General features: G+C 38.1%; 1 protein-coding gene across 1 annotated transcript; it reads right to left on the bottom strand.

Annotated features, from left to right (window-relative positions):
- Window positions 1-6,448: 6,448 nt before the first annotated feature.
- On the bottom strand, window positions 6,449-8,692 carry LOC130409638 (uncharacterized). The gene is made up of 2 exons (XM_056733707.1): window positions 7,693-8,692; window positions 6,449-7,554 (listed from the first exon to the last, which is right to left on the bottom strand). Exons 1-2 carry the CDS (start codon window positions 8,020-8,022, stop codon window positions 6,895-6,897), a joined length of 990 nt encoding a protein of 329 aa, XP_056589685.1. The 5' UTR covers window positions 8,023-8,692; the 3' UTR covers window positions 6,449-6,894.
- Between the last annotated feature and the right edge of the window lie 7,811 nt (window positions 8,693-16,503).

Consider the following 16,503-nt stretch of genomic DNA (forward strand, 5'->3'; position numbering starts at 1 on the left):
TTTCATCAGATCTTTGCTGTTTGAGATGAGCAGCGATGATGAGAGCGAGAGGTGGGGATGTGAAACCCGTTTATATTACAGTCAGAAGACGTCTTTAATTTCACGCTGAGTGCGTCTCCACAGAATAAAACAAGGTTTAATTTTCTGCCAAGATTCCTAAAGCGGCACAATGAATGTGTGAGGTTTGAGAAGAAGAACTGAAGTTTATATTTCAATGCTAATGGGATGTTCAGATGATTCTCAGGTAATGGGCTCAGTTACATTAAATGTCCTCATGACAACACTAACAACACCCTTAACACAAACTAACTGTTCAGTTTAAACCTATAACATAACAGACCGTAAAAGGGTTGACATAAAACAAGCCTAAACAGATATATATTTGAAATAATAAAATACACATTTCAAAAAATGATTTTACAATACTGTTCACTTTATCTAAACAAGTAATTTTGTTTTATTTTCAAACTCTTTTCAGTGGCTCCGTGGTTAGAGAGTGGCGTTAGCAACGCCAGGGTCCTGGGTTTGATCCCAGGGATTGCACATACTTAGAAACATAGTGCATAGAATAATGCAATTTAAGTCGCTTTGGATAAAAGCGCCTGCCAAGTGTGTAAATGTAAACATAATTGCATTGTGTTAAACTGACTAAAAACAGTAATGTTTTGGCTTAACCAGGGGCGTGTTTACCATTTTGGGGGCTCTAAGCAAAGTCAAGACCTGAGGCCCCCCACACATTGCCTAACATTTTTGATTGGATTGCACAGCAGTATTGAGTACATAGAATTAATGAGACATATACATACGAATATAAACTGGATATATTTTACGCTCAACCACATAACAGCACAAAATTCTCTACAGTTTGTTATAAGAATAAACCTTCTTGGTTTTGAGATGAAAAAGTGTCCTTTGTCTTATTCAGAATAATACAGAATGCTTAACAGTATAAGAAAGTGCGTTTCATTGCTTATCAGAGTGTTTAAATCAAGCGTCAAATGGTTTTACCGCTTGTAGCCACTAGGAGGTCCCCAAGCTTGCGGGCCCTACTTAATTTAGATTTTTACATTTTAAATTAACATGTTTCAATAAAGTAGATCAAAATAATATTTGATGCTTGTTCAATTTACTTAAATAAAACAAGTAAACACAACACAATTTTTACAATTATATTTATTTGGCACAGTATTTGGACATGGTTATTAAGTTTACTCAATTCAGTTTAGTTCATCATCTATGTATGATGTAGTAGTTAGAAACAATTCAGCTGGGTCTGCGATGCCTCCAACGTCCAAAGTGCCCCAAAAAGAATTTTGTCACAAACACATGAAAGAACATCTTTGCATTGATAGAGCAAAATCAAACCAGCTTGAATGTTTTTAAAAGAAGGACATCAGCACAAGAAAAAAAGTACAGGAACTGGTCAGGTGTACGGCTTGAAGTGGTGTCAGTTTGGATAAAACGCTCCAGTCAAATGCAAAAATGTAAACACAATTTTTAAGACAAATGAATTAACTAAATGTGTGTCAGACATAAGTGGGACATGTTTTAGTCATAAGTCATACAAAAACGTCTTAAAGTGACAGATCTGAAGCTCCAGCAACATTTGATCTCAGAATCTATTTGGTTTGATGACTTTATGTGATGTAAAGACAGTTTTGGTTGTTTCTTTTGGTGCAGCTGTATATTCTGTTCATCATTTGATCGTCTTGTCATCTGTGTGAGGTCTTTGTTTAAATGTCTGTTTATTGCTTTGTGTATTCTGAAGTCTGCTGTGATGTGGCTGATGTATCGCTCAATGATGGACGGAGAACGAGAGAATTAAATCACACCCACAGCCGGGATTGATGGAGAAGATGAATAGACAAGTATCATTCGTAGGAGTATTAATTCTGGATTTATATCTGCATCTCTCTCTGCAAGTCTGTTTTATACGATCATATAATAGTTTTTCATAGATTATTCATTCGATTTAGGTCAATTCAGATTTATTTGTATAGCCCCCAATTACACTGTTGCAAAGCAGCTTTACAAAAGACACAATGCACATAATAATATATTATTACACAATGTATATTATACTATATATATTTTTAAATGTATGATTTTTTTGAAAATTTTAAAGTCTGATCTTTGAGGTTTAACGCTTTCTTTAGATCACTAACATGGAATAGTTATATATTCCCTTACGTTTCACTAAAAACTTAAATACATTTAAAAATCATACAGTAAAAGCAAAAATAACTGAATACATTTTCTTTGTTAACGCTTTTATAATCCTTTTTTTTCATATATATATATAGTATAATGTTGTAATTTTCTCCACCCTTTCCAACATACAGTGGGTATGGAAAGTATTCAGACCCCCTTCAATTTTTCACTCTTTGCTATATTGCAGCCATTTGCTAAAATCATTTAAGTTCATTTTTTCCCTCATAAATGGGAACACACAGCACCCCATATTGACAGAAAAACACAGAATTGTTGACATTTTTGCAGATTTATTAAAAAAGAAAAACTGAAATATCACATGGTCCCAAGTATTCAGACCCTTTGCTCAGTATTTAGTAGAAGCAGCCTTTTGATTCAATACAGCCATGAGTCTTTTTGGGAAAGAAGCAACAAGTTTTTCACACCTGGATTTGGGGATCCTCTGACATTCCTCCTTGCAGATCCTCTCCAGTTCTGTCAGGTTGGATGGTAAACGTTGGTGGACAGACATTTTTAGGTCTCTCCAGAGATGCTCAATTGGGCTTAAATCAGGGTTCTGGCTGGGCCATTCAAGAACAGTCATGGAGTTGTTGTGAAGCCGCTCCTTCGTTATTTTAGCTGTGTGCTTAGGGTCATTGTCTTGTTGGAAGGTAAACCTTCGGCCCAGTCTGATGTCCTGAGCACTCTGGAGAAGGTTTTCGTCCAGGATATCCCTGTACTTGGCCGCATTCATCTTTCCCTCGATTGCAACCAGTCGTCCTGTCCTGCAGCTGAAAAACACCCCACACGCATGATGCTGCCACGACCATACTTCACTGTTGGGACTGTATTGGACAGGTGATGAGCAGTGCCTGGTTCTTCACACATACCGCTTAGAATTGAGGCCAAAAAGTTCTATCTGGGTCTCATCAGACCAGAGAATCTTATTTGTCACCATCTTGGAGTCCTTCAGGTGTTTTTTAGCAAACTCCATGCGGGATTTCATGTTTCTTGCACTGAGGAGAGGCTTCCGTCGGGCCACTCTGCCATAAAGCCCCGACTGGTGGAGGGCTGCAGTGATGTTTGACTTTCTACAACTTTCTCCCATCTCCCGAATGCATCTCTGGAGCTCAGCCAAAGTGACCTTTGGGTTCTTCTTTACCTCTCTCACCAAGGCACTTCTCCCCGATAGCTCAGTTTGGCCGGACGGCCAGCTCTAGGAAGGGTTCTGGTCGTCCCAAACGTCTTCCATTTAAGGATTATGGAGGCCACTGTGCTCTTAGGAACCTTTAGTGCAGCAGAATCTTTTTTGTAACCTTGGCCATATCTGTGCATGGCCACAATTCTGTCTCTGAACTCTTCAGGCAGTTCCTTTGACCTCATGATTCTCATTTGCTCTGACATGCACTGTGAGCTGTATGGTCTTATATAGACAGGTGTGTGGCTTTCCTAATCAAGTCTAATCAGTATAATCAAACACAGCTGGACTCAAATGAAGGTGTAGAACCATCTCAAGGATGATCCGAAGAAATGGACCACACCTGAGTTAAATATATGAGTGTCACAGCAAAGGGATATTTCAGTTTTTATTTTTTAATAAATCTGCAAACATGTCAACAATTCTGTGTTTTTCTATCAATATGGGGTGCTGTGTGTACATTAATGAGAAAAAAGAACTTAAATGATTTTAGCAAATGGCTGCAACATTACAAAGAGTGAAAGATTTAAGGGGGTCTGAATACTTTCCGTACCCACTGTATTTCAGGAGTGAATTTTAACGCTATGACAATGTAAATAATAAAAACAGTTTTTTGTTTCAGTGGGACAGAAATACACAACAGCTGAGGGTTTGTGGGTTCTGAAAAACTCATTGTATAGTGTTCCTCGGGTCAGCCAAACCTCAGATCAATAAGAGGCCTGATATTCACAAAGTATAAATGTCTTTCTGTATGGTGTTATATTGTATTATTATATTGAGTCTGCATTTCTGCTTTGGTAAACAGAAGACATTGACTCATTCTGCAGTTTGTCATGGTGTGTATTTGTAACATATTGAGCTTAACAGACTGTATATGTGTTTGTGATGATTAATAAGTCAATTTCACATCCGAAAAAACAGCTGACAGACTTACAACAACATGTTTTCTTCTTATCTGCACAGATGTGTTCAAGAGGAGCAAGATATTTTATCTTCAACACTTCAGATGGCAGATGAGATCAGATTGATGCTCTATACATCATTGCAGGTGTTTAATTGAGTCATTAAAGACATCTCATATCAGAAATTTCTTAAAGGTATGAAGTTCTGCTGGAAGTAAACAAATGTCCTCCAAAAACAACTTTTGAATGTACTTACAGTCTCATTTTTAAATAAACATGTACTCTCTCTCTCTCTCTCACTCTCTCTCTCTCTCTCTCTCTTTCTCTCTGGTTGTAATATTTATCTGGGCTGTCACTCTCAGGTGTTGTTGTATTTCAAGTCATGGGTTCAGGTGAGGGCTTGTGTTATCAGACGGCTGCAGCCGTGGCTCTGTCAGCGCAGGCCTCGTCTGTCCGGTCCGCTTCAGTTGTGGGTGTTTAAAATTAGATTTAACATCTATCATTTCTGTTGGCTGAATGGCTGTGTCAGGGGTTTGGCACAGGCCATCCATCAGCAGGCGTGCGTCTGCCCCGTCCCACCGGACCATCAGTCAAACCAGCAGCATCCACACACACAGCTATGGGACAGAGAAACTATCACAGAGGCTCTGATGCGCAAACACACACACACAAACACACACATGTAGTGGAAACAAACACTTCTAATAAGAGGAAGTACTTCTCAAGAGTGCAATTGATTGGCCAAACTTGTTTGTAGTGTGAAATGAGTTCTCCATATTCCCAGAAAAATGTATTAATGCACGATTTTGTTACACAAAGAAAATATTTTTTTAGCATAGTAAGGTTATTTATTATTATTTTAATGTTTATGAATGATTCTTCTTCTTCATTAAATTATTAGCAATACTTTTTTATCACTGGAATGAAAAGCTGCCAATTTTCTCTATTATAAACTATTTGAATTAAGAATAAGCTCAATTAGACATAGGCTATAACCACTTTTTTTAGGAAAGTAATAAGGATTTGGAAGTAAAATGCTCTTTAAGGTTACACAAATGATTGAGCTTCATTTCCCTTCATACAAAAAGAAATAATAAGGTCCAATGTGTCATTTTTTGCAGGATCTATTGATAGAAATGGATAATAATATACATATGTCTTCAGAGGTGTATAAAGACCTTACATAGTGAAGCATGTACATATGTTTTAATCACCTTAGAATAAGTTATTTCTATCCACACCACGGGTCCCCATACATGGAATTCATCATGTTTCTTCTACAGTAGCCCTAAACGGACAAACAGCTCTAGACAGAGCGTTTCCTAAATACGTTATCTTTGGGAAAGAAGCGAAAATGGGATGACATCTTATTTCTGTGTCAGCCACTGGAACTTGAAGTGAAATTAACATTATTGAAAGAAAATGTGCTGTAAGTCTTTATTGTTAGATTGTGCTAACCAATGTTAAAGAGTAAGTAACATTGGATTTTGAAGGTCCTACTTTGGTTTATGGACAAGTTTGTGTACATAGAAGGTGTAAAAACACTATTATATCGTAATCATAGGCCGTTATTCTTACCTTACTTCTTATCTGACTCTCAAATGATTCGTTCCGAGATTCATCCGTCTAATCCCCTCCTATCCGCTAGCCTTGTTTCATGTGATTTGTCAGATGGTGTAGTCTGTTGTGATTGGTCCAACACGTTGATCATGTGCCGCAGATGGAACGCCTATAATCATAACTTGATTACGGTTTACAGGTGGTTGGATATTATATGCAGTGTATAGATAGAGAAGGGGGGGATTTTACCTTACCAGTTGGATGTCACAGCCTCCTCCGTAAAAGAATTTATTCAGGATAAACAGCTCTAGTGCAAAATAATGTTTGGAGGTTGAGATTTTTTAATATACAGAAATAAAATGTATCATCAGCCAGAATCATCAGCATCATCAGTTTATGTTTTCCTGTCGACAATTCTAATTTAATTTCTTTTCAAAACTTTCTTTCCTTTAATATCGGCATTCCCCTCCAGAAACCCGTATGTCCACATTCACAGTTTTTCAAGAAATGGAAAAAACACTGCACTTTTACAGTTTTTCTCAATTGTTTACACACATTTTCTGAAAGCATGCCTCATATTCTCAGAACTCTACACACAAATCCAAAAAAACACACACAATGGGCAAAACCCCTCAGTTCTCCAGCAAAATGAAACTTTACATTCAAAACAATCTTATTTCTTCTCAAAATGGGATTTTGTTTTCAAATGACACACACAAACCATCATTTGTATAGACATTAATAAGAACCAGCTGAACACTGATGTGCTCAATGTAAAACACTATGATGAATGTAAAATACTTAATTGAATTAGGCCTTTTTTGGTTCAGTGTTACACTTACTACACAGAGTACAAACATGAGTGTGTTGTAAAATATTTGAGAATATTGTTTTTTACTGTAAATTTTATTTTATTTTTCTCGCAAAAACAATGTACACAGTGTACATCCCATTCCCAACCAACACAAAGTTGCACATACACTACATACAAAACAACAGAAGAATTTACTGTATACAGTTACAGTAAAAAACAAACAAAAAAAACTATGCTGCATCCTCTCTTCTGTTGCGGTCTGGCCACAGCACCTCATCCACATCACAAGCAATGTTTTCCCTGGCCAAGCAGCGGGGGAAATATCGCCTAGCATGGCGATTCCAGCCATGGAAAGCATCAGCTGCTATATCTCCACATGCGTCCTCCATTGCTTGGAGAAGAGGTATACGCGTTTGTGGATTTCGGTCATACACTTTCCATCTCCAGGCAGAAAAAAATTCCTCAATAGGATTGAGGAATGGAGAATATGGAGGGAGATAAGCAACTAAAAAGCGTGGGTGGGCAGTGAACCAGTTACGAACCAGAGCAGCCCTGTGGAAACTTACGTTGTCCCAAATAACAACGTACCTGAGCTGCTCTGGGCCATCTACCTGATCTGGTGGAATGAGTGTGTTGTGTAGGGTGTCAAGGAATGTGATCAGATGGGCGGTGTTGTAGGGGCCAAGGGTAGCATGGTGATGGATGACGCCGTGGTGGGTAATCGCTGCACACATTGTGATGTTCCCTCCGCGCTGGCCAGGGACTTCAACAATGGCACGCTGGCCGATGATATTCCTTCCCCTCTTTCGTCTTTTTGTGAGGTTGAACCCAACCTCATCAATGAAGATGAACTGGTGCTCCACTGCAGCCACCTCTAGCTCAAGGACTCTCTGAAACACACATGACAATTTCAGAAATAGACACGGAGTGGTCAATATTGTGAAGCACAATCATTATGATTACAATATTGAAATATGTATAATTTACTGTATACAGTGTTGAGAGTATGCATCAATTGTGGGACTCACTTGCACATAGTTATATCGCAATTCTTTGACTCTCTCTGAATTGCGTTCAAATGGCACTCTGTAGACCTGCTTCATCCTGAGATGATTTCTGCGCAAGGCACGGTCAAGTGTTGATAAGCTTACCCTATCAATATTTTGAAACATGTCATTGTTTTCTATTATTTTTCTTTGTATTTGCCGTAATGTTATGGCGTTGTTTTCTAGGACCATGTTTATGATTTCAGTTTCCTGTTCAGGAGACAGAACACGTTCCCGACCACCTTGTGTTGGTAATCTTTCAGTTCTGCCAAACAAATAGTAAAATACTGTAAATACAATGTAGGTATACATTTCCTAAATACTTAAAACATAATTTGCAGAATTTTTACAGTCCTACAGAACAGTACTCATTGAGTACTGTATTGATTTGCAGTACTGCAATTTTCTAGTGAGAGTAGATTTCTTACCTATTCTCATTTCGGAAAGTCCGGATGATGGATGCTACAGTGAACCTGCTCAAATGTGGCTGTACTCTTTGCCCAGCCTCCCTCATTGTTAGACCATGGTTGACCACATGATCAACCAAAGTGGCTCGGATCTCATCAGAGATTACAGTCCTTGGCCTTCCTCGTCCTCCTCGTCCTCCCCGTCCTCGTCCTCCCCGTCCTCCTCCTCTAACTCTCACTCCTCTGGCTCTGCCTCTGTTTCCAATGTTGGCATCCATTGCTCCAAAACAGAAGAGCTCACCTGTTGCCTTTTTATGCTAAAGCTCTGATTGCTAATTGTAAAACTGTGTGACGGGTGTTTGCCCTTGTGATGAGTCAGTGTGCATATTTGAATGGCAGTGTGTTCCTTGTGAAAACAAGATATTTTCTGCATGAAAATTGTGCCAAAAGCAGAGAATTGTGTGTAGTGTTTTGAAAAAAGTGTTTTATAGAACTGCAATTTGAGTGTAAAGCAGGAACTGTGCTTGTAGTTTAGCAGAATTGGTTCAGGGGGTTGGTGAATGAGTTACATGTTGTGGTCATTGTGTCTGAAGTACCAGAATTTGTGTGTAAACAATTGAGAAAAACTGTAAGGAAGTGAAGAAAGTGACTTAGACTTAAAGAATTAATCAGATATTTAAACCATGAGGTCAAGACTGAACAGTGTTGAAAAATACTGCTTAACCATCACCATGCTCATATAGCAATATAGAGAGAGAGAGAGAGAGAGACAGAGAGAGAGAGACAGAGAGAGAGAGAGAGACAGAGAGAGAGAGAGAGAGAGAGAGAGAGACAGAGAGAGAGAGAGAGAGAGAGAGAGACAGAGAGAGAGAGAGAGAGAGAGAGAGGGAGAGAGAGAGAGAGAGAGAGAGAGACAGAGAGAGACAGAGAGAGAGAGAGACAGAGAGAGAGAGAGAGACAGAGAGAGAGACAGAGAGAGAGAGAGACAGAGAGAGAGAGAGACAGAGAGAGAGAGAGAGAGAGAGAGAGAGAGAGAGAGAGAGAGAGAGACAGAGAGAGAGAGAGACAGAGAGAGAGAGAGACAGAGAGAGAGACAGAGAGAGAGAGAGAGAGACAGAGATAGAGAGAGAGATGTGCTGAGGCTGGTGATGATGGAGACACTTCAGCATTGATTCTTCTGCAGGTCCTGCTGGGTTTGTTGATTAAGAGTGTGTGTGTGTGTGTGTTATAAACGAGAACCTTAGACATGAGCCCATTAAACTTTAAAAAAACACGTGATCTGAGCGTGAGTTTTGATGAGTGAACATCATAAAAGGTCAAAACACAACATGTCATCTCTCATATCTGAACAAGTTCTGCTCCTCACCTGAAGTCTGAAAGTAAGGATTAGTTGTTTAATTAGGTCTGCCAAACAGATATCTAAGGTTATGAAAATGATAACATAAATTATAATTAATTTTTTTTATTATATTTATTTTATGTATAAACATCCAGATGTTTTTTATACTATTTATGTTATGGACATGTTATGGTAAGATGCTTGAATGTTTTTGTTTGGAGTAAAATAATCTCAGATCAGATCGGATTTCAGCGTTTTTATCAATGAATGAATTTACCTGAATGATTTCAGAAATCCAAAGGGAATTTAGGGTTTGGTTTGAGTAGATCATGACCAGCTCTATTAACCTTCATACTGAAGAATGAACATCATGCCAAAGGTCGCATGGGTTTGGAAAATCATGAGGTAACCTACAGAATACAAGGCATTTACTGCTTTATAAGTAAGTGCTGTCTATAATCTCCAGACACTTAAGTTAGATGCATTTTTGTAGTTTGATTGTTATTTTGTGGCGTTCAACACTCTGTGGTTGTACTTCTTTATCCTGTATGATCAGGTGAAATCTTCTGTATTCTCACCTGTGTCTGTCATCTGATTGTTCGACTCTTTATTTCTACTCTCTCACTTTATATTGACTTGTGCTGCAGTGCTCAGTGTTGAGAGGAGAGATTTTAATTCACACCTGCGTGTGTGTGTGATATTACTATCACTTCACCTTTGACCTGTCACTTTCTCAACGCATTGCGAGTCTCCTCCAACAAAAAGACATTGTGTGTTTTGTTCTAATCCCCCATTTATTCCTTTCCATTATTTGTACCTCTCTCTCTTTTCGCAGACATCTATCTCTCACAATGCAGAATGATGCGAAATGTCCTGTTGGAGTGACAAAGGATGGAGAGAGCTAGAGAGACAAAATCATGTTGGCGGGTTAGAAACTTCACGTAAAAGACACAATGACAGGTAATTGCTGTAATGCACCTCTCACATGTTTCTGTTTCATGTGTCATTTCATTATACAGTAACACCACTTTTAACAGCAAGAGCATAAAGAGATGAATAAATGAACTCATGTAGTGATTTTGTGAACAAAAAGGCAGTCGTGGATCCATTTTGAGCGTTTCCATAGAAACGTATGTCAGCATGTGATTTGTCATCTTGTAATTACTGTTATTTTGACACGTTGTGAATGTGACAGTACTGTAATTATATTAGCTACATTAAAATACGAAGACAAAAATATTCTTAAAAGGTTTAAATGTTCGAAAAGCATCAGTCAGGAGTCTTCAACAGGACAGTTTGTGTTGTGATGTGTTATCTCAAGTCCTGACTCACATTTTTGTCTCACACTACATTTTCACTTTTAGTGTCAAAGTTAGTTTTAATAAAATGAATGAAGGTTTTTTTACTTCATTACTAAATAACCTTAAAGGAGTAGTTCATTATCAAAATAAATGTTCTTGATAATTTACTCACACACCATGCATGATAGCATATAGTGGACTTCAGTGGACTCCAAACAGGACTTTAAAGGACTTTAAACCACACCAGACGATGAATAAAGGTCTTATCTAGTGAAACGATCTGTCATTTAAAATAAAAACTTGTAAATGCTTTATAAACTCGCCTTGCTCTGTTCTGCGATGTGTGTTCATGATTTCACGTAAGACATAATGTTGAAAATGTCACGCTTTGAAAATGAACTCCTCCTTTAAGTCTTTAGTCTTTACCTGTGAATGTGTTGGAGAGATGTTATTACATTTTCACCCTAGGGCCCTGACACAGATGCAAAAATGAGAATACGCATTCACACTTACTCCAGAAAATAAAGGTTTAACATTAGAAACTCTATTCCTCAGTTGATGTGATTAGTGTCTGTAAGCATTAATGTCTTGGTTAGGGGATATTAGGATATTTATTTTATGCACCAGTGATAGTTATGTGCACAGGGTCCTGACGGAGTGAATTACACACAGTAGAGTAAGATCTTTATTTAAGATGAAGAAAACAAAGCCTCTTGTCTCTAATAAGAACCCTTACTGTAGAAAAAGATGGGGTTTTTATGAGGGATTTAAGCAAATTCAGACTTAGTAAATCAGTTTAAATCCAATTCCCACAGGAAAGAGTTTTTGCTCAGATGTTGCTCTTTCATTGCTCAGGAGATTTGATGGAGTTATCATATAAATACAGCATGAAAATAAAAATGATCATTCTAATTGTTTTACACCGTGGTGAAGTATTTATTATAAATGATTTGTCCATATCATACTTTTAATCGTTGATCAAAAACGTTAACCTCATCCCGATTGACAGATTGTAAACTGCCATTAAAATCTTTCACCTTTTAACGATCCAATCAGTATTCTGTGGATGAAATCAAGTCCCACCCTAAAGTTTTTTCTCATTTCAGAAGTCGTTTCATGCTGACTTTAATTGTTTCAAGCAAAGAGTAAGGAGGTGTAAAATGAATGTGAAATGATCAGCCTTTGAGTACATTTGATGAGAAATCTTTGGGTTCATAGAGAGATCTTCAATAATATTGACTTATGGTTGCAGACGAGACAAATCTGAGGTCAGTTTGACACATTGTTGACATCTCTTCTCAAACTTTAAAGACAATTTGAGAGATTACTGACTCCTTTTCTCAGGAGTAATATCTGAGACGCAGATGAGACTTTAAACTCAATTCAGATTTCACCATGTTCAGAAAATGTCAGTATCATGGATAAAACTATAAATCATCAAACACAACCCAGACCCGTTTAGAAAGGCCGGGTTCTTCATGGTTTGATAAGATTGTTGGGTTTCAGCAGCCGCATGATTTATTAAAGCTGAAAGATCCTCAGACACAATCACAGACGTGTTAAAAGCGTGACTCTCTCTCTCTCTCTCTCTCTGAAAGATTCATTGCAGTCTGACTATCATTTCTTAAATGTCAGTGTCTGTTAGAAGTTTTATTGAGCTTGTGTTTATACAGCCATCTCTCTCTGTAGGTGAATGAAAAGCTGGATGTGTGGGGCATTGTGGATGTTGTATAAATTCTGAGCACAGCTGTGAGAGCTGAAGCCCCTCGTGATGCTGCGGTTAAGCAGGCCCGACAGCCCGCCGATCGATCGCTTATAAATTGTTGATCGATGGCCGTGTGCCGACTCTCTCAAGCGGTCCGGACCGGCTCTCATGAGATGCTGCTTCAATAAACCTGAGAGAAGCTCTGCATCTGAATTAGAGGAGAGAACACCTGCGACGCATGAGCAAATCTCTCTCTCTATCTCTCTCTGTGTCGCGGTGCTCTGAAAGCTCTGTAACCGCCATCAGCGGTGTGTAATGTAGAGAGACGGGATCCGTCTGAAATAATCTCAGAGAAAGAGAGACTAATAGAGCCGCTGAATGAGAGAGAGAGAAACGGGCTGCGCTTGGAGAAAATGTGCAGAAAGAAAGATAGATTGGATAAAGTGAGACGCAAATGGAGTTTAAAGAAAGAGAGAGAGAGAGAGAGAGACAGTTACAGGATGTCTGCATGAATAAAACTGATATTGATCCCTATTGGTCGGTCGGTTTAAGATTTATGGTTACACACAGTATATATTTCTTAAATACTGTAATGAATGTTGATGCAGAGGTCGAATAATCTGGATTTAATGAGAAATGTTTGAGTTGATATTGAGATCTTTAATAATATCGACTGTTGATTGCAGACTTGACAAATCTGAGCTCAGTTTGACACATTGTTGACATCTCTCCTCAAACTCTCATCACAACTCTTTTTCTCAGGAGAAATATCTGAGACACACACGAGACTGTAAACTTCTATTCGCCCTCCGTTTAATCTCATTGATGTGAGAAATCATTCAGAAATTAAAGAGATGCCATCCGTGATTTTTCGTCTTGTTGTTCTGTGGACTTTGTTGCAAATATTATATGGAGATACTTGTGTGTGTGTAGGCTACCTGGTAAACCCTACGGTATTAGGACAAAATGTCCCCACAAAGATGGCAAAATCCTTGTCCTTGTTGGGACATTATTTAGGCCCCATGAGGAAACAAGCTTATAAATCATACAGAATTAAGAGCAGAAAGTCTATGGAATGTACCCATAATACATGTGTGTGTGTAATACGAAAAGGTGAGAGAAGAAATTTCAATGTTGCAGTTAAATGACTCTTTGAAATGTTGAAAGAGCTTCACGCTGATCAAGAGTAATAAAGAAAAGGACTGAAAAGAAAGTTTGCGACATGAAAGGAACGGCGCTCGGTTTCATGAAACTATGCAATATTCATCAGCGCATTTACATTGAAGCATTTAGCAGATGCTTTTCTCCAAACCTGAGGAAAACAACAAAGCGCTTGGTCTAACATTCATTGAGCTCAAACACACACTGATCCAGAATGATGGAAATCAATGAGCAGAGTCGTGAAGGGTGAAACAGATTCATCAAATAATGTTTGCTAAGTGTTTTCATTCTGCAGGCGGTGATTTATCATCATTACTGTGAATCAGGAGGGAAGTGCATAATTGGTGTGGAACGCTGACGGGTTGAGAGCTCTCTTCTTAAAAACACCACAAATCCAAAGATCCCTTTTATTTTCTCTCCTCTCTTCAGATTTGTGTTTAAAACACAGAAAATAAAAATCTGTTTTATTTAAGTAAATATTTTGGTTATGCAGGGGAAAAAGTGAAATGTCTCCACAGAAATGATAAATAGTAGAGTCACAGATATCTTCATTGTTTCTCATAGAAGCCGGCATGAAACTGAAGATGTTTCTTTCTAGTCATTTGTAATAATTGCAGAGGTTGTCTGTGATTGTAATCCCGTGCGATTTGGCCACGTCAATAATTTGTAAAGTAAAAACTCCCCTGCAAATGATCTAACTTAACCATGTTTTGACGGACACAGGGGTCCTGTGATAATATTAATCCTGTGCGAATCTGCATCTGTGTGATTTGGCGGGCTCATATATCACCGCATTTGGTTATCTTCTGTCCGGTTTGCGATCGCAGTCTCAAATGCTGACAAGCTACAGCCAAATATCATTAACACCATTGAACTATAGGCTTTACAAACAATACGCAAAGACTTGCCATCACAACCCGGGAAATAAATCAGTAAATTTGATTTAAATCACATACTTCACTTATCCCGTGAGAATGCGCCACCTGAAAAACAGACTTGGGAAGGTTTCTAAATCACACGAGGTCCCCAGATAATACTTATACGAGTAGTGCTTTTGGCAGTACAAATGTGAAGACGACTTTATTAATGTAAAAGGTTCACTGTAAAACGTTGCTGTAGTTTCGCAGCAGGTTAGCCAGTAACTTACTGTAGATTTAATTACTTTCCTATAGTACTGTTTTCAATTGGAGTTCAACTTTTCTTCAACCAAAATTTTGTCTTGTTTTTAAGTAAATATATTTGAAACTATTTTTAAGATTTATTTTTGGCGTTCTGCCTTTAATTCTACAGCTTAGTGATAGAGAGGATAGGGAGAGAAGTGGGAGAGAGAGAGAAGGGGGTGGGTTCGGGAAAGGACCACGAGACGGGAATCAAACCTGGGTCGCCCAATGCGCCACCACGCGTCGCAGCACAGGTGTCGGAGCATTGCTCCAACTATTTGAATCTTCTTAAATAAGCATACATTTACATACCAAGAAATGTGACCTTAGATATGTAGTCTTGTTTCATGAAAGATAGTATAAGAAAAAGGAAAGATAATGGTTAAAACAAAATTGTAAATTAAATTGCCAGTAAGTTACTGGCAAACCTGCTGAAAAGAGCAAAGTTTTTCAGTGTTCTTTATGGAAAAAAGATAGATTAGAAGTCCTTACAAATAAAGTATAAAGTATTTTGCTTTAATGCTATTGATGTCAACAGGTTTATGTGTGCACTGCAGGTTTGCACGTGATTATTTTAAGATGCACAGACTCTCTGCTGTGTATGTGTGTGTCTGTGTGCGTGTGTGTGTGCGTGTGTGTGTGTGCATGCGTGCGTGTGTGTTTTGGTAAGAGAGGAAGGCTTATCCTTCATCTTCAATAAAGGTGCTAAAATTGAAGGCTCTCCCTTGAAGGCTTTGAACAACCTTCCAATAACCTTCTACAAACCACTTCAGAGATTGCGTTGATGTGTTAGTCGTGTAGTGTTGTGTGTGTGCTGTAGGGGGCAGTGTGTAAACATCAGAACTCACAGCCAGTCAAAGGTAATGTACGCCATCATACATACACATTTTCTGCTGTATAGTGAATGTACACTGTGCACAGAGCGGGTGTTGTGTCCACACTAACAGAGAAAACCCAGATTACCTTTTTAGATCTGACAAAATCAGCCGTATATATATACAGTTTCTGTAGATCACAAGCACAAGATATGCCAAGCATACCTTATATACAGCCGTCCAAAAACAGATCAATATCTACTATTATTATTAAATGTATATAAGCTTAGAAACATCAAAGTTCTGTATCTGAAAAGCAATAAAAAATTAAGAATCATAATTGACTTACAGTAGGCCTAAAGGTTTATTGGGAAACCAAAAATGTTTTCTCTATTTATGGGATCGTTGCAAATTCTCCTATAGAATTTTTAAAGGGAAAGTTCACCCCCCCGATATGAAAGTTTTTTACTCTCTTGTCAGGTCAAATCTCTATGACTTTCTTATCTCTGCAGAACATAAAAGAAGATATTCTGATGAATGTTGATCATTTGAACTGCTTTAACTTCTACAAAACCACTAAGACATTTCTCGAAATATCTTTATTTGTGTTCCATTGAAAACCGAGTCAGGTACAGATTACAACCACATGAGAGAGAATGAATGATGACAGAATTATTATTTTTTGCTGGTGAATCATCATAGATGATCTCAAAGCTAACAGACATGAACTAAAAGCATCCAACAAACTCAAACAAACTCAAAAACTCACAATTGATTGTGATTAAAATTTACCAAGAGATAATTTCTTTATATGTTTCATGATGGAATTGAATAAAAATAAAAAGCAGAGAAGAACGAGGCAGTGTTTACCGCTACAATCCATTGAGTGACCACAGAAACCTCAT

Source organism: Triplophysa dalaica, chromosome 20 (genome assembly GCF_015846415.1).
Source record: "Triplophysa dalaica isolate WHDGS20190420 chromosome 20, ASM1584641v1, whole genome shotgun sequence".
In the NCBI taxonomy this organism is placed as follows: Eukaryota; Metazoa; Chordata; class Actinopteri; order Cypriniformes; family Nemacheilidae; genus Triplophysa; species Triplophysa dalaica.

Coding starts and splice junctions, on each gene's coding strand:
- LOC130409638 (XM_056733707.1), bottom strand. CDS start 8,022: ATGTATACCTACATTGTATTTACAGTATTTTACTATTTGTTTGGCAGA. Junction 7,555..7,692: donor TGCGATATAACTATGTGCAA/GTGAGTCCCACA, acceptor TGTGTGTTTCAG/AGAGTCCTTGAGCTAGAGGT.